Consider the following 18,583-nt stretch of genomic DNA (forward strand, 5'->3'; position numbering starts at 1 on the left):
CAATCAGAATAACACTTCATCTTAATTCTGCTGTGACCACTTTTTATCAGACTAAGTACAAGTGCTTAGATTTGAGTACTCTCTGACACTATACAGATATCATATCTTCACAGTTCTTAAGTAGTTTGGAAAGTTTGTTTTATTTCCATCAAATGTTCCGCACCCTCGCTTGATAATGTAGCTGTACACAGCCTGCTGTCTTCTCAACTTTAGTCATATTTATTTATGTTAAAACAGCCTGTTTTCAAGTCCAGCCAAAAATTACTGGATTGACGTCTGAGCTTTGACTCGGCCACTCCAGATCATTCACCTTGCTGTCTTTAAACCATTTCTGTGTCGCTTTCACTGTATGTTTCAGGTCATTGTCTTCCTAGAAAAAAATCCTCTTTCAAGCCATAGTTCAGACTGAATAAGATAGTACTCCTGGATTTTCCTATATTTAGCTGCATTTATTTTACCCTTTATCTTTAGACGCCTTCTAGGGCTGGCTGCAGAGAAGCATCCCCACAGCATGATGCTGCCACCATCACTCTTCACAGTGTGTTTGTGGTGATGTGCAGTGTTAGATGTCTTGTCTGATGGCCAAAAAGCATCATTTTGGTCTCATCAGACCAAAGAACTTTCTTTCACTAGACCATGGAGTCTCCCACATGCCTTTTGGTGAACTCTAGTCAAGATTTAAGATGTGTTTTCTTCAACAGTCTAAGTGTCTTGGTGGCCTCTCTGACTAGTCTCCTTCTTGAACGGCCACTCAGTTCTTGAGGATGGCCTGATCTAGGCAGATTTACACGTGTGCTGTATTCAGTCCATTTCTTGATGATGGATTTAACTGTACTCAGGGGGATGTTCAGTGCATTTGATTTTTTTGGTTTCCATCCCCTGACTTATACTTTCCAATAACCTTTTCTCTAAGTTGCTTTGAGTGTTATTTTGTCTTAATGGTGTCATGGTAGCCAGGAATACTGATCAAACAGTGACTGGGCCTTCCAGACAGAGGTGTCTTTATGCTACCATCACCCAATACATATTCGCTGCATTCAGGTGATCTCCGTATTTTATCTTACATATTCTATTTAATTGACATTACTTTGTTGGAATCTTTTTTCACTTTGACATGACAGAGGGTTTTTTTGTCAAAAAAGCCAAATTACAATCTCTGTGATTGATTTATAAAATTAATGAAAAGGTAAAACATCCAAGGGGGTGAATAATTCTTTTTTGCACTGTACTTTAATCTAGAAAATGGTTTTCCAAATGCTGTGTTAGGTTAGTAGTCACATATATCATCAAAGCACTCAGTGACTACACTCAGTGCAGAAATGTGAATGTTAATCTGCAAAAAAGACCGAAGACTGGCAGTGCGAGGGATGCACGATATTATCTGCATGATATTGATATCAACAGATATTAGCTTAGCAAAGGAAAATAAGCAATCTCTAAATTTCACAGAAAACTTTAAAGAATGGTCTCATTGTGGTCTAAAAAAGTGTCAGGTCTGTATTTGTACTTGAAGTATTTCTAAGCAGTCAGCAGAGTTCGTATGAAAACACCAACTCTGAACTTCATCACCAAAGAGTAAAGTATATGTCAGCCATAAGCACATCACAGTTCAGTCGGCATCCTCTAAGCTCTCAGCGCGATTGTTTATGAACAAATGCATCTTTTAGTCATAGCAGTGAGTTGTTGGCTGAGCAGCTGCTGCACCCACAAGCTGGCTGTTTCACCGCGGGATGTTTCCTGATAACAAACTGGACCTCCTCCCTTTTATCTGACAGGACCACAGCTACAGCTATCACAGCTCGCTGGGACGCTGCAGGGCCAGACTGCTGACATGAAACTGCATGCTGAAACACTTCACTTTACCGCATACTACACCAGTATTCAAGAGCAGAGGGACTAAGGCACAAAGACAAGCACTGTTACACCAAACGTTGGCAGGTGTACTTGCTAGTTGCATAGTAAGAACTTAATTATTTACTCATTAAATGTTTCCTCCAATATTCTTTTGACAAACTGCAATTCTCTGGCCTTCAGGCGGAAAACGTAGGTACAAACATGAAGACATCTAAGCTCAAAAACATGCAGGAGAAGATCATGTTCAGTATGGATGTAAAAAACATGCTGAGCTGCAGAAGCGTGTAATGAAAGTGAACGCTGCCTTCTGCCTCAGCTGTGCACTGGACACACAGAGGACAGTGAATGCAGCATCAACTCTGATCACAGCTGCTCACAGATCTGCCTTTTGTCTGGACATTACACCAGTAATCATGCAGAAGCAATCCTAACACTGTGCAGCTGCATGAGTTGGTGTTTATGAAGCAGATGCACTGATTTCATGAGAACTTGCAAAAGTGCACAAATGTTGATGTGATGTTTCATAAAGGGTTAAACTATAGTTACAGTAACCAGATTTAAAAACACACTTGTTTTGTATCGGCTACTACCATGGAATGTCATTTTAAAACCAATCTATACGGGACCTCTTGTCCTTCTGCAAACCGCCTCAAGTGGACTCTTGAAGAACTGCAGCTTTTAGTGATTCGAGATTGGCTCCTTTTTTCACCGACTGAGTCTTGTTGCTCAGTTTTCACTGAGGCCCTAATATGGAGTAGCGGCCACAATCAATCCTCTCACAACCCCTGAGCCTAAAATGAAATCTTGATGAGGCGTCACTGCTGGGGATTAAAGATTTCGGTACATGTTGTTAACCTCGCTTTCGCTCTGTAGTGAAGCTCATATCTTTTGGTTTATTATGGCAGCAAAGGAGCTGACAGGCTTCACAGCTCATGAGAGCGCAGCACCCTCCTCTAATTTTTCATCCTTCAATCAGTAAAAAATCCTTCTGAAATAAAAGTCAAAGTAATGCTCCTTCTATCATTCATCACTGGCATGTTTAATTTAGTCTAGCAAGAAAACTTTGCTGATTATGATGTAAAACTCTGGAGTATAACTTTGATGGTTTTCAGAGCTGTAACAGCTAGTGAGAGATGACTCATCAAACATTTTCATAAACATGAAGAGGTCTACAGCTGAGAGCGCTGTATGAATACACCAATACACAAAAACTAGTTTTCTGCCTTTTGTAAAACAAAATCTCTCTATTAGGCCTGGAAATATCTAAAAACAGTTCTTTTCACTGGCTGAACTCACACCAGGAAATCAATGGTTCCTTCTCATGTGTTGACATGACCAGATGTGACTTTTGGAATAATATTTACAGAAATATCCATCCATTATCTGCTTGTCCCACTCAGGGACAAAGGGGGTTAAATCAATCCTAGGTGTCATTCAAGGAGAGGCAAAGTACAGACACGAACAAGTACTCACTCACAGCAACGGGCAATTTAGAGTCACCAGTTGACCTAACCAGCATTTCTTTGGTCTGAAACAACACTGACCTCTGCACAATGATGCAGCCGTAAATACTGGAATATAGTGATTAAAAAACTGATGTTAAAAAGATTCAAAGAAGATGAAACAAGAACTGCTCACTGCCATGTTTTATGCCAGGGGTGTCAAACTCAAGGCCCAGGGGGCAAATCTGGCCTGTGGTACAGTTATATCTGGCCCACCAGATCATATCATATTTTTATTATGGCTGGCCCACTGGTTTGAGGTGTGCAGATTTTCTCCAGTTTAAAAATGTAAAGTTAACCTTGATGATTTAAAATATCCTTTTAAAGTCATAAAAATTATAAAAAGAAAAAATTTAGAATAATTAGATAAAAGGTCAGGAATGTGGGAAAATACATTTCTGTTTTCATTTCATATTCTTAATTTTGCATCTCATAGTTATGACTCAAAGTTATGATTTTTACTTCTAATCTTAAACATTGACCTTTTCAATTCACAATTTTGACTTTTTGTCTTATTTTTAATATTTAAGATCCTCAATTTTAATTTTTTTAGTAGCATTTTGACCTTTCACACACATAATTTTGATTTTTTTTCTTATATTTTGACATTTTTAGCTCATTACTTTGACGTTTAACTCATAATTTGACTTTTTAGATCCTCAACTTTAAATTTCAATGTTTTGACCTTTAAAACTCAGAATTTAATTTTTTTTCTCACACTTTGACATTTTAAACTAATGATTTTGAATTTATCTCATATTTTGACTGTTCATCATGATTTCAACTTTCTATCTCATGTATTTGCCCTTTAAAAACTTTTTTTTTCTTTAAATACCATGTTTTGACCTTTTGAGACAATAAATTAGAATTTTTATCTCAGATTTTTAGCCTTTAGATTTATCATTTTGACTTTTCTGAATCTCAAAATCATTTATCATCAGTGCTAAGGTTTTTCCCCCATAATTCATTGCTGGTGAAAATGAGGTTGACAGTTTTACGGTTAAATACGGACCCTGTCCGGCCCTCAGGATAGACCCAAATTCAGAATTTGGCCCATGCTGTGATTAAGTTTGACATCCCTGTTTTATGCCATTGTGAGATATCTAACCAGTCAGAGGGGTCTGATGGTGTTTCAGATTTTTTCTGTCAGTTTTGATCCTCAGGCAACACGAGGGATAACTGCTGAAACAATGAAGAGATATATTTTTTTACAGGGGAGAAGAAGTCACCTGTTTGACAAACTCAAAATATGAGAGAAAATGCTGGCATTGAGAGAGAGTTTCACCACAAGATGTGCTTGAAAAATATTAGCTAAACTGTTATTTAAGCATCGACATCTCTCCCCTAATTTTCACAATTGGTTGATCTCTAATTTTTTACAAAATTAAATTGTTCCTATCCTCTTTTTACCGGAGAGCTGGATGTCAATCTTCACAGTGGAGCTCAGCGTCGTCTTCCTCCTTTGAGAAAAGGAAGCAGCATATCACTGCAGACGATGAAATCTGAGATGTGTTAGAGTCAATCATATCTATAACCTGATAGTCATGAATGAATTCACATTTCTGTCATTCAAAACCTCTCTGCAGCCATGTATTCTCCTGATTTAATGCTTTCATTTATAAAGATCTTCAGCAGAAAGTTATAAGCCTTTGTAAGTGCTGGGATTAAGAAGGAGAGAGAGCAGGAGAGAGCGCATAGATGATAGTAAGGAGGGAGAGAGCAAGCATGGCCAATTCCCCCCTGGAATCCACTCATTGTTTCCTCTCAGCCGATGGGGGATTCTTATCAAAACGCTGCCAGGACTATCATGAAAGGATATGGTAATTATTGAAAAAACACACACACACACAGGCAGGGAGGCAGACGAAGCAGCGAGCTAATATAACGTGTCTGGTGTGGGGGCTATTTACATACCCTTCTAGAGCGCTTGTCACATTCAATTAATTACTTTCTGGCAGGGTGACAAAGATGATTAAAAAGAATGATGAAAATTTTCCTCAAATGGCTCCAAAAGAAAAAAAAAAGAGCCCTGCTAAGTCCTTAAAAGAAGCCATGTGATCTCTGAAACAAGGCGTAAAAGTTAAAGGTGTTTTATTATTTCCTCTCCCTGGAGGAATCAGAGCATCGCCGTGTCTATTTCTGCAGAAATGGAGCCAGAGAAGATGTTTGCAGGAGCGGCTGTGATCGTGAGCCACGCTTTATTCTGGCAGAGTGGAAAAAAAAAAAAAAAAAAAAAAGAGAATCTGAATCCTGTGGGGTAATGAGCTGCATCACAGCGTCCGTTCATAACCCTTCACATCTGATGTCTTTGAGAGAACACAGCCTATTTAACACTGTCAGATCAATTAGCAGGTGAAGAAAGGGGCTGGGAGACACGTAGCCTTTTGTTCAAATACACTGGATGTGTGTGGGAGGATGTGCTAGGGCTGGGAGACACAGACCAAAAATCATTTCTCAACATATTTTAGCTGAATAGCGACACAGGATATATATCTTTATCTTTATATGGGCCTCAATTGCCATCCCTATCGGTAGCAGCATGTCAGCCTCCCAACTAGCCACTACTGGACCAGGCATGACACCAGAGTCAGGGGCCTGCTCAAGGCTCGTCTGGGTAAGTGAAAACAGTTTGCCTGTGGCCTCACTGGGAGGCCAGGTTCACCCTTTTTTCCAATTGTTGCCACAATATTTGTGCAATTACAACAATCTGTAGGAGCTTACCTTCAATTTCTAGTCAATTAAAGACATAAATGACCCATACTGGCTATCTGAGACCTCTACTTTTGTTGCCATGGTGTCAAACAAGCATCCCCTATTATTTGATTTTTCTTTATATAAATGCTCCTAGATTAAATAAAACTAACAAAATAAAGATCCCCCTTTAAACTGAACATTTCAAACAGATTATCTTGTGCTCAATAAGCACATTACTGCTGGTGGCTCTTACTGTAGACAATAATTTTCAGTCAATATCAACATAAATTGTACTGTCATGAACAATATTGTCTTACCCCATATCTCATTTGAAAATCAATAGTTATTAAAACTCAATCTGTTTCTCATCCCTAGGAGGTACAGTAAGTGAATTTATCTCAGTAGCTCACAACGTGCAGTGGTTCTTTGGTTGTGTCACAAAAGAGCAGGCTGAATTGGGATTGTTGTGGTGAAACGTGCAGGCTCAATCAAACACTGGGGATGTGACAGCCTTTTTTTGGAAGATCTGTAGCTGTTAGAGTGCGGCGAATACCCAAGGGGGGGGCACATGAATACAGAAAATCTACATTTCAAGTAGCGCTGGGACTCCAATGGCTCATTTCTCCTCTCAGCCTAACGCTGAAATACGCTGAAGCAGCCTGAGCCTAATTTTTCACTCATGGCTGAGGACTCCTGACGGCAGCCGAGCTCTATCCATTCGTCACGAGGGCTCCTTTCTTCAAGGAATCCTCTCTTTTGCACCAGAATGTCATTTTCCTCAGAAAACGTCTTGCCATGAAATTTCTTTTTCCCCCTCTGCTGTTTGGCCCTTTGTCAGCGAACATAATGGCCTGCTTCAGACAGATTAGCCTTGTCTCTGAGATCCGACGAACAGACTGCGACTGTGACAGATAGTACCTTCATAAAAACAGGTTCTTTTCTGTCATTTCTCCCCGGCTCAAAGACTCTGTGGCGGTGAATTTAAACAGCAGGCAGCCTGCTGACAAATTGCTCTGTTATGACAGGTGGAAGGCTCAACCTTCAGTTATGTAGCTGTCTGCACAATGCAAACTTTTCAAAGGGGAAATGGCTTTTTAACACCTCTGCTAATGTTCAATCATAGTAAGACATGAGGCATTTGTCAAAGAGATAATGGAGGAGAAAAGAATTCATAACGCTACACAGAGATGATGTTCACTGGAGAAAATTTACTCTAACAGTCTAACAAAAAAATGAAGCTGTGAAATTCACTGATTCCTTTTCATGTGATCAGTCAGAGAAATTTATGATAACACTGGATCCCATTTGTTAAGCAGGAAGGAAGAACAGAAACTTGATCAGTATTGTACTGTCTCCTTAATCTTGCAAAGCAGATGGATTGTCCATATTTTACGTCAGCCATCAGGCAGATCCTTCTCACACAGCTTCAAGCTGATATGCTTGTTCCCCGTCAAAGAGAGACCGGACCAATCAGCATCATTTGAGGCAACAGAGGGGGAGGGTACAGGTTTGGTGTTTAAGCGACCGCAAGCCTGGAAACAATGGCAGCCAGTGAAGAGATCAGCATGGATGCAGCATTTGTTTATTAAAAGAAGAGCAAAGAACCACACTGAAAGCTCGTCATGTCTTGTTTTAGCTCTTTTCCTGACCTGGCTCCACTGACAGTGAAGAATCATGTAATGACGTGACCACAGCATGTGGTATTTTCTGTCGTTCTGATTGGCCTGTTCTGAATGTTTGTCCAATCGCCCTTAGAGTTTGTTTTTAAAGGTTTTGTCCTTCACAAGCAATGTCTCTTCTGTGTTGTCCAGATGGATGTGAGGTATATCTGAAATAGGAATAAATGAGACAGGCAATCTTGGGAGTCAGGTCATGTCTCCTGTGTATATGCAGTTGCCTTTTGATAGTTCTTAGACCTACTTAGAGGAAAGCATAGGTGAAGCTTAGTCTGTACATGCTACACAAATGTCCAAGCACTAGAAATGCCCTGCCATTTACATAAAAAATACATAATCAGAAGGGGTGTGATGCGACAACTCAAATTCACATTGTAACTTCAACCCAATTTTGTAGATCAAAATAGTGCTACACTGTGCTGTCTATGCCATTAGCGCTATCAGTTCATCATTGTGCTCATCATGCACATCACTAATTCAGACCCTGAGACATGTTAAAAAAATAAAAATAAGGATTTTTGGGTTGAAGTTTAAGGCCCATTCATATTAGGCACAATGGTTTCACACCATATCCATGCTATGGATGGGCACCTTTCACATTTGAACAGGTACGGTACTGATTCCTGTTACCTGTGAACTGGTACTGGAACACAACGGTACCCATTTTCAGTACTTTTTTGTGTGAATAATATATTATATGTTATGTTATGTTATTAATGTTATATAACCTCAAAAATTCTGAAATTTTAGATATTTATTTCTCAATATGAAAACATTATCAAATAAAAAAAATATATCAAAACAACATCAAATACTGTTTGTGATGGAACATCAAAAGTGTTTTTACAAATTACTCCAACATAGAAAACCTAAACTACTATAACTACCAAGTGTTTTTTCTTCATATTGCACAAATTAAAAACTGACCCCAATACCTCCTATTCCTCTAATTTCACCTCTTGGAAAAATGTGTGTTGGGGTCCATGGAGGGAGAATAAGTTTTTAAAAAATGAACAATAAAGTATGGAGTCAAAATAAATAAATAAATAAAGGTATAAAATTTTACCAATTAGAGTATTACGAATGAAAGTAAACAAACTACTTCCTCTACCATGAACTACGTGTACTGCACATCTTTTTTCCCCATGCAGTTCTTTTTCCAACAGAACTAAGATGTCATCTTTCTCCGGTAAGAGCAGAGTCTGCTTCTCACTCATCCATCAATCACGTGCCCGTCCACACAGAAGCATAACCGAGCCTTAATATGAAAAAACGTCATACACCCGATTCATGCACACCGTTACGTTCTATTTGTATTTACTGCAACAGAATGTGGCAAATTGTTTCATTCTGCGATGAAAATAAGCAGTGAAGACCAGCCTGTGGCTCTGTCACTCCTTCAAAATCACTCTGAATCCATCCTGACAGAGCGATACGGCACCAGCTGTGCCAAATTGGAGAGATGGAGAGCAACTTTTAAGATGCACTCACATTAGGCAATCCGTACCCTGCCTTAATCCAGTGTCTGTTAGGTGACTGAGCGAACAAACGTATCCCTTTATCTACTTTATTTCCATGGTTGATATCCATATGATAAACAGACAAATCACTGTGTTAAAAGTGAGGATTCAGTGTGAGAGAGAAAGAGAGGGAGGGGGGCGAATGAGCAGGAAACAGCGGGAGCCAATCTGAATCATCAATCATCACACTGTGTCCTCAGATGAGAAGTTTTGCCGAGGTAAACCTTGAACTTCATGTCACAAATATTGCAGCGTAATCTGTGTCACATTTTGAAAGTGGAGTGCTACCTTCAACTGCTTCCTATCAGCTATGCTTATTTTGTTGATTCAGTTGGCTGCTACCGATGTCATTACTCTCGTGCATGCAATGCTGCGTTTGTGTCCAGCATGGAAAATCGACTACTCTTCCACTCTCTTGCAGTCACAGTGATGCTTTTAAGTACCGAAACATGGTACCATTTGATTTTATGTGAATCGGTACTCCGGAGTACCGATGGAATTCGGTTGGTACCAATAAAAGTAACAAATTCCATACACATCCCTAATCCATGCCTAATGGGTCCTCCCTCCCTTCTTTTGATATTAGTATCATTAGGGGGACCATACCTACCGCTTTAACCCCTTAAAACCTGTTGTATTATAGTTGATACATAGTTTTATGATACCTCTATCTAATCAATATGATCAATAAATTCATTTAAAAAACTTTTGAATACATCCTGATAAATGATAAAAATGCCCTCAAGTGGATTATCAGTTACCAAAAACACCTAATGTATCAAATGAGATACAAAAAATAAATGTTAAATTTGATGGAAATTTTGACTTTTTTTTTTATTTCAGTAGAAAGTGAAATAAACATTTCAGTTCCAAAAAATGAGAATTTTCTGGATATAATTTGTGTTTTCAGGCTTTAATGGGTTAACTTTGTGTCCTGACAAAAATCTCTAAAATGCTAATATTTCTTTTTTTTTTTTTAACAAACCCTGCCCTGATTTTAGCCATCTACTTTCTGTCTATACACAGACTACACATTTTGTTTGTAAAAATACCAAAAGTAAATGTTAAAAGCTTACAAAATGTGCATTCACAAAAATACTTTCTTAATAAAGTTGTCAGTGTTTGGTAATTTGATAGTATTTTGATACTTGCCTTAAACAACATTTTTTTTTTTTCAAGTTTGACAGAAAAGTACCACAGTTACCAATAAAAACACATGAACAAGACATATTTCCAATCCAAAGCTCCTGATCAGTCTGAGTCTTTATCAACACCACAAGTATTAATTCTTCAAATCTGTTGTTTGGTGGAAAGACCAGCAACAATCCGTTTTTAGCAGAAGTGTTTGATATGAGTAGATTTTTAATCAAAAACTTGAGAGGCCATGATTCCATCTGTTATGTCTTTTTTACATAGCAGAAAAGGCAAACACATTTCTCATTCTCACAACTGGATTCATTTAATTTAATCACCTAAAACTGAATTTACAGGCGCGCTGGTAGTCGAGTGGTTAAGGCGCATGCCATATACGCAGACGACCCGGGTTCGAATCCGGCCCGTGGCACTATTTCCTGCATGTCTCTCCCTGCTCTCTCCCCTGTTTCCGACTCTATCCACTGTCCTATCAAATAAAGGCAAAAAGGCCAAAAATAAATCTTAAAAAAACTGAATTTACATATTTCTGATGTCACATGTAAACACATCATGATTTATATATTTTGTCATTTTCTGTGACAATCATGTAACCCTACCGTCCTTGAATGCATCATATTATAACTGTCATGGGCTTGTTAAGCCAGATAGTTAACTGCCGATCTTAGTGCTGATTTCAACATTGGATTGATATTTTTAACTAACATGAGCTACTCCAGAGTTTGGGAGTGCTTTCGGTGGATTTTTTGAGCAGGGAAGGAGCAGCTAATACCAGTGAGTGTACACAACTCCTACACAGTTTCTTTGGGGTTTTTTCCTCAAGCTATCAGTTGAAGGTAGACTACTGCATTTTAGTTTTATTTGATTCATAATGTAGAAGTGTTTTAAACTTATTAATTGATTAACTTGCGGCTTACGTGCTTTTTAGGCTACTTGTCTTGTCTGTGTCTCTGCACTCTTACAGTCACAGTGAGTGATGCAGGCAGGCAGGAGAGGAGACCCAGGAGTGCCTCCTTCTCTCTGATGTGTTTTACAGCTCTTCTGTTGATATGTGGACGTTTATATCCAATTCATCTGTCTAACAAAACTATGTAGCGTGCCATCTCATCATTATCAACTGTGATATTAAAGCAGGGTTATCGCTAATGGTTATCATGAAAATCAAAGTATGAATGTTATGATAACCGTAGGAAAGGTTCATCATGTTAATCATGGTTACCGGTAACTGTTTCATCTCTACTATAGAGACAGTCAGTGTTTTCCTTAGAGCTCAAGGGAAGGAAAAACTTTCTAGGCGTGTTTGTCACACACTTTAAGAGTCTATTTTCACTATATTTGGACTTACAAAGTCATATCAACACTAGCACACAAACAATGGGTACAAGCTGGGAGTAGCAGTGTTGAGTATGACTTCAGTGAGGCACATGCTGGTGACATCTACCTTAAATGGGCTGCTGAGGAGGGCATCTTTGCAAAGAATCTCAAGACACAGATTACAACTTCTTATATTTTTTTCAGGTGAAGAAGACACAATTTTGTGATTATTTATAATTTATTTCAAGTGATAATATATATATATATATTTATCTTTATTATTATCATTATCATCAGCATGTTTTTGCATGCTATTATTATGCCTAATTACAGCATGCCTGAGCATGCTTGTGTAGTTACACAGCTTAATATTGTTGGTAGCAGTATATTCGTAGTTGGTTTGAAAAGACAAAGAAAGCCAAGACAAAGAAAGAAGTGGAGACAACAATGGCAACCACTCAATTGTGAAATGTGTTTATGCTCTGTGTGGACAATAGAGTCCAACCTGCTACTTCATCTACTTCTACATCTACTGTGCAGCTTGAAGGATAAAATATGTCTCTGCTGTGTGGATACAATGGTTTGTGAAGAGACAGGAGATGTTTAAAACTGCTTTCATAACTCTACTTGCAGACAAGTAACCTGAACTCTGGCCCAGCTGCGTTCACATCTCATGTGTATTCTACCAGAGTCCACATGAACTGTTCCCAAGACCACTGACCAGTGATTCAGGCCCTGTGCCGAAGGTGCGGTACCCTTGAGTTCAAACTAACCAAATGGAACTGGACTTTGGGCTCAAGAGTACTTGGATCCGAGCCTGGCCCTTAATGTGAAACCTCCCAAAGAAAAAGATTCGCTGGTGCACAGAATGAAACCAATGGATCGGTGTACCCATTTTTCAGGCCTTCTGACAAAAAACTTTGGAGTGACTAATCCGATCCTCGGCCAACATTTGTCAGCGTTCAGGCCCGAGAGCGTGCACACATCAGTGAGTTTCCATGCTTTCTCAGGCCTACAGGAAATGCCTGGACTGCAGTGACCTGCTGCCTGCACAGCCTTCCCCTCGCCCTCCGATGCTTATCCCAAAAGACATCAGTTTAAGAAGAACAGCAAACGCTGACTCAATGCAAACCGCGCACAATGAAAGCTCTTACTCAGATCTTGATTGGCAGGAGCATGCAGCACCTCGGTCTTTCCCCGCGCTCTCAATCGGTAGGAAAATAAACCATGCAAGCCAGTGGAGCCGCAGCAGAGTGCCTTTACCAGCCTCAGGGAGTGTGAGCAAACACAGCACTGCTGCTACACTGATGCTAATGTAAAAACACTGCCAATCGGGTCAATGGCACAGATATTTATTTATTTATTCTTTAAGAGCCTGATTCAGACTGCTTACAAGGTCCATTCATTACACCTCAGCATGAGCAAACAGAGGTGAAAATACACACAATAATCCACCTATGCTATTCATGTGACTCACTGAGCCGTTCATGCTGCTCAAATAGGCTCAAATACACTCACATAGACACAAAAAGCCTCGAATTGCCCTTTAAAAACACACAATCAACAGGCTCCTACCTGCAATTTGGCGGCGGGTCCAAGGTTATCTCTGCTAGCTCCTTCTGGATCCTGAAATGAGACGGAGATCTGTGTTACAATCACACACAGTTACATAAATCCAGCCTGTGAAATCAATCTAAGAGTACACACTGAATGCATCATTGATTTTCTAATGAGCCTCTGAGCGATGTGACTGGAAGCAGGAATCACTGCTGTCACGCAAGATCAGCACCATGATGCACTGCGGAATATTTGCCATTTTTTAAAAGTAGACGAGCATGAATTGTTATTGATGTCAATAGGGCATGACGGATAAAGGGATCATATCTGATCTACGAGGGTTAATTAATTTTCCTGCTGATGACGGCTCTGTCTCACCCCTCATGCTTACTGGAGGCAGTTGGAGGCATGTCCAAGCCGAGCACTTCAAAAGGGCTTAATGAAGAGACTGGAGAGGTCAGATTTCTACATGGTTAAGAATTCATTACATAACAGTGACAGAGATATGCCTGTGAGGATTCAGTACCAGGATGTTTCACTAAGTAAGCTATGAATACAGTTGTTACTCATCCATGCATTTTGCTTTTCATAGGAGATACATTTCTATTAAAGTTTCAGATCATGATTACAGTGACCTCAAATACCACAGTTATCAATATCAGGATGATATTCTTATGATTTTCTGATTCATTTAAACAGTACGGATGCATCATCTGAAGTTTTATATATATTAGGGCTGTCAAACAATTTACAAGCTAAATTCCAAAAAAGCTGGGGCGCTATGTAAAATGTAATTAAAACAATTATAGCATTTCCTTGCTGAAATATGCAAGTCATTCCCTGAAAGAGACATCTGGATGGCAGCATATGTTGCTCTAAAACCTTTATACACATTACAACATTGATAGTGACTTTCCAGATGTGTGAGCTGCCGATGCCACAGGCACTACTACAACCTCATACCCTCAGAGATGCAGGCTTTTTGAACTGTCCGCTGATGAAAAGCTGGCTGGTCCCTCTCCTCTTTAGTTCACAGAACACAGTGGCCATAGTTTCTAAAAAAAACTTTGGTAAATCTAAACACCAAACAGTTTTCATTTTGCCTCAGTCCATTTTAAATGAGCTTTGGCCCAGAGAAGACTGCGGTTTTCGGGATCATGTTTACATATGGCTTCTTCTTTGCATGACACAGCTTTAACTTGAACTTATGCATGGCATGGCAAACTGTTGTCCCTTGGGTACAGAGATTTCTCTGGATTCTCTTAATCTTTGTATGATATTATGAACTGTAGATCGTGGGATATTTAAAGTCTTCACAATGTTATGTTGAGGAACATTTTTCTGAAATTGTTCCACAATTTTTTTGTGTTATAGGGCTTTTCAATTACATTGTGCAGCTTGGCTCTACTGGGTTGACTCTGCACAGCAGCACACATGGGATTTGCTTTTCTATAACAAACAAACTACCTATTTGAGGGTGTGTCTACAGATGATAATGCAGCATTTTGAGATGATGCCGTTTAATAGCTGGGCTTCAGTAGGCACTGTTTTCTTCAAGAGTTGGCCATTGTGTCTTCTTCAAAGTTTCTTCTTCTATTGGTAGTCCAGCAGGTATTTCAAAGTTTGGTGCAGTGGTTGCTACTAAACACGAGGCGTCCCTGAATGATGGCAAGTTGCTGTGACGTCACTGCTGCACATTTGGAGGTGGGCCGCTCGCGCTCTGGCCCTACTCTAGGGCAGGGCCATTCTGGGTGAAGCTCAGTGTTGCCAGGGTTAATAAGCTGTTGATGGAAGAGTAAATCAATTGGTTTGGATTGGCACGGCCAATAGTAATAGTGAAAAAGCCCTGTTACAGACTGGTGAACCTCTGCCCAGCTTTGCTCTTGAGAGACTCCGCCTTTCTTAAATACTCCTTTAATACCCAGTCATGCTACTGACTTGTTGCAAATTAACCTCATTAGTAGCAAAATGCTCCTCCAGCTGTTTTTCAATAGCACCACTTACTTTTCCAGCCTTTAGCTGCCCTGTCCATACTTTTTGGGATTGAGGGTGCACTATATTTTCCCATGGTTACCGAGGCATTTATGTTTTCAGTCTACATGAGCTCAGTCTTTACCATCTGCATTAAATAAGTGAGGATTTTTATATATCTTACAACCTGCAGACAGAAACCCAATCACTACTTACCAACAGAAAGAACCTATGCGGGGCCTACAAGTAACAACTACATGAGTGAATGAAGGATTTAAATCACTGAGGCAGAGCTGTCTCCATCAGAAACCCTCCAAAGCTAGAAATAAACTATATTTTGTGCACGTCCTGATGTCAGTAAAGGAGAATAAGGAAAAACCGAACATTTGTCACACTGTGCCGAGCTGAGAACAAGCCTGAGAACAGATGTTAAATAGTCCCTGAGGTAAAGAGTTAAAAACACGCCGTTCTCTGTATTAATACTCTCCATTTTTTCATCCATTTGTCTTTATGCTGTTCTGCTCAGTCTTGTTAAACTGACTCATTGCTCTAACACTCAAAATATTCAGGGTTATACCAGACTGAAAAAAGAGATAAAGCAATAAGTGGCACTCTTATTGATCATGCAGCCTGTTCTCTCTGCTGTTTGTTATCAAGGACATAAAAATAATCTGCTATTGCAGGAGAGAGAGCAGGATGACAAGCAGTCGATGTTGACATGATTTATTCTTTCAGCATTGACGTGGTAATAAATAGAAGTGCACTACTAACAGTGCAAAGCCATGTGAGGCCACAGTAAATTACACTTCATCGCTTCATGCTTGAAGGAAGCATGAAATCAAACATTTGAAGCATCTGGAGTCAAACATGCTCAAACAGCTGATTTCTCTTCACTGGAGAGAAATCTCTGAGTATTTGATGTGCCTCTGAATTTAAATGAATTTGTTCAGAAACTGTGTGGTTTGAAGCTCTTCAACGATCCCTAATATTACACCTGCTTCACCAGCTACAATATTACTGGCAAAATTAATTAACAGATGGTTTCGGAGAAAAAAGATGCAGCAAATTTTTGGCACTCCATCCTCCAACACCTTCATTTGTCATGCTTAGTTCACACATAACCTCTGGTTTTGACAGTGAAGCCAGACACATCAGCGACCCAAACTTGCATCTTTTCTGGGGGCCAGTAGGGAGTAAATCTACTCCAGCAAGTCAGATCACACGAACAGTTAGGGGATGTTTAAATCTTGCATTAATATCCTTTTTGGGCATTATGGGCATCTAAACTAAGTCTTCAGTGACGACCATCATCTCCATGGCTCTCATGGTTAACATAGTTTAGTCTCTTTTAAACAAGGGTCGGCTGATACTGTTTTTTTTAACCAATATGTATTTATTATGGCACAAAAAAATTACTTAGTGTGGAAAAAAAAGAACCCCTGCATGATCCAAAATGAAGGAAACTCAACAAATCAACCATAACTCCATTAGCATGAGAAACTGTACAGAGCAACACAGTAGTAGCATGAAGACAGGAAGTGATGCCATTTGCTCACTGTGTTGGTGGCACCCAGGCGTACTGATTGGCTGGTATTCATGCGACATCTAGCCAAACAGGTTATGTTATTCATACAACACAAATAAAGCCACACCATGGATTTGAGCCAAATTTGCACACTTTTTGACTGATTCATTAATTTTTAGCGATAATCTGTCAAATAAAACGCCGATTACGATAATCTGCCAAATATCACCTCAATAATCAACCAGACCGATAATTGACTGACCCCTACCTTTAACCCTATTTACATCTATCACATCCTGTCACTTTTTGTCTAGAACTGAGTTTATTTTAGCAATCTAACCAGCACCCTAGAAAGTGTATTTACTAAATAGTACATCACCCTTTCCTTTAAATGCATGTTTATGACAAAATGAGCCAGAAAACCTGTTAAAAAGGCACCACTAGCCTTTTACCTCATGACTTGGTGTACCTGCATGCTATACAAATAAATGGAGGTAAATTAGTCATGGGCTAATGGGTTAGCAGTGCTTCTTTAACAGCTTTTCACCCCTTTTTCTCAGGAAATTGTTTAGTTGTTTATACAACAAGCAGTAGAACCTCAGTAAACCGATCTTTAATGTTAAAGCTGGTTCATTGACCCATTAATGTTACACTGAACATAAACTCTGAACTCCCATCTCTGACAAACAGATTGGTTAACCGATTCAGATTGGTTCATCTTTACACCACTAACATGTTTGTTTACCTCCACTCTGCTGTGATACAGAGTACACAGGAAAATCTGGGGAGTAATTTTTCCAGAGTAAAAAATGTTTTTCTCAAGAGTAATAAAATGTACTCTTTTTTGAGTGTATTTATTACCAGCCACTGCCAGAGTTGGAGTAAAAACACAAGAGTAAATTCTGCTGGAGTAAAACTTTTACCACACCCACTTAAGTTCCAGCTCAGCTGCCATCACTCATGGCCGGTCACGGCTGCAGCTTGTTAGGTGTCCCAGCTGCATTTTCTCTAATTTGGGTTGTGCCTACACGTTAAGGAGATGGTGGGATCTAGGATTTGATCACTGGAGAACTACTGCTCTAGAAAACCAAACCAAGAAAATACAACTTCTTCAGTTTGATTCCAAAGAATTTATGCAAATTTCTCTCCATGAATTTGTTGTCTGTGTTGCTACTTTTAACAACCAAATTGTAAAAGTTAGCTCACATCACTGGCACTAAGCTTCTACTGAATGAGCAGAAAACTGATAGTGCATTATGTTCCATTGTGTTTGAGATATCAGCCTCCTTTTATATAAAATAAAAACAAACTTTAAAACATAAACTGCTTCTCCTCCCTTATGAGAGCTTTGTGAGCACTCTGGGAAATTCAAAAGGAATCAGCAGCTAAATATGAGGCTGGCTAAAAAACTGTAGGCACAAAGATGCCTTTTACAACACTCCATTGCCATAAAAGAGCTCCTGAAACGAAGAGTACATCACAGGTTGATGAATCATAACACGGTAGGATTATCCAAGGAGGATTTTCCTTTTAACTCTCCTCTGTGGGGAAATGACTGCACAAGACTCACTTGGGGAAGCAGGAAAAAAACAGACATATTTGCAAAGGAGCCTGTAATACAATCTCCACGGTTTTGGAGTCATCCTCAGCCGGAGTGCGTGCTGTGTAATTTTATCTGCAGTATTTCCTGAGGTGGCACATTTCTGTCTGCTGAAGCTAGAGAGAGCAGAGCGATGCACAAGGAAAAGGGAATCCAAAGGGAAACAGCTCTGATTATTCTCTGCGTTCCTCTCGCTCGTGCACGGCCTCTTTAACCAA

The 18,583-nt window shown here is 39.5% G+C and overlaps 1 protein-coding gene across 1 annotated transcript in view; it reads right to left on the bottom strand.

Annotated features, from left to right (window-relative positions):
• LOC121524495 (ubiquitin-conjugating enzyme E2 E2-like) overlaps window positions 1–18,583 on the bottom strand; it is an 85,870-nt gene that overhangs the window by 51,416 nt on the left and 15,871 nt on the right. The window contains exon 3 of the mRNA XM_041809915.1: window positions 13,288–13,338. Coding sequence (XP_041665849.1) covers window positions 13,288–13,338 — 51 coding nt within the window. The remainder of the gene's footprint in view (window positions 1–13,287; window positions 13,339–18,583) is intronic.

Source organism: Cheilinus undulatus, linkage group 16, assembly GCF_018320785.1.
Source record: "Cheilinus undulatus linkage group 16, ASM1832078v1, whole genome shotgun sequence".
Classification (NCBI taxonomy): domain Eukaryota; kingdom Metazoa; phylum Chordata; class Actinopteri; order Labriformes; family Labridae; genus Cheilinus; species Cheilinus undulatus.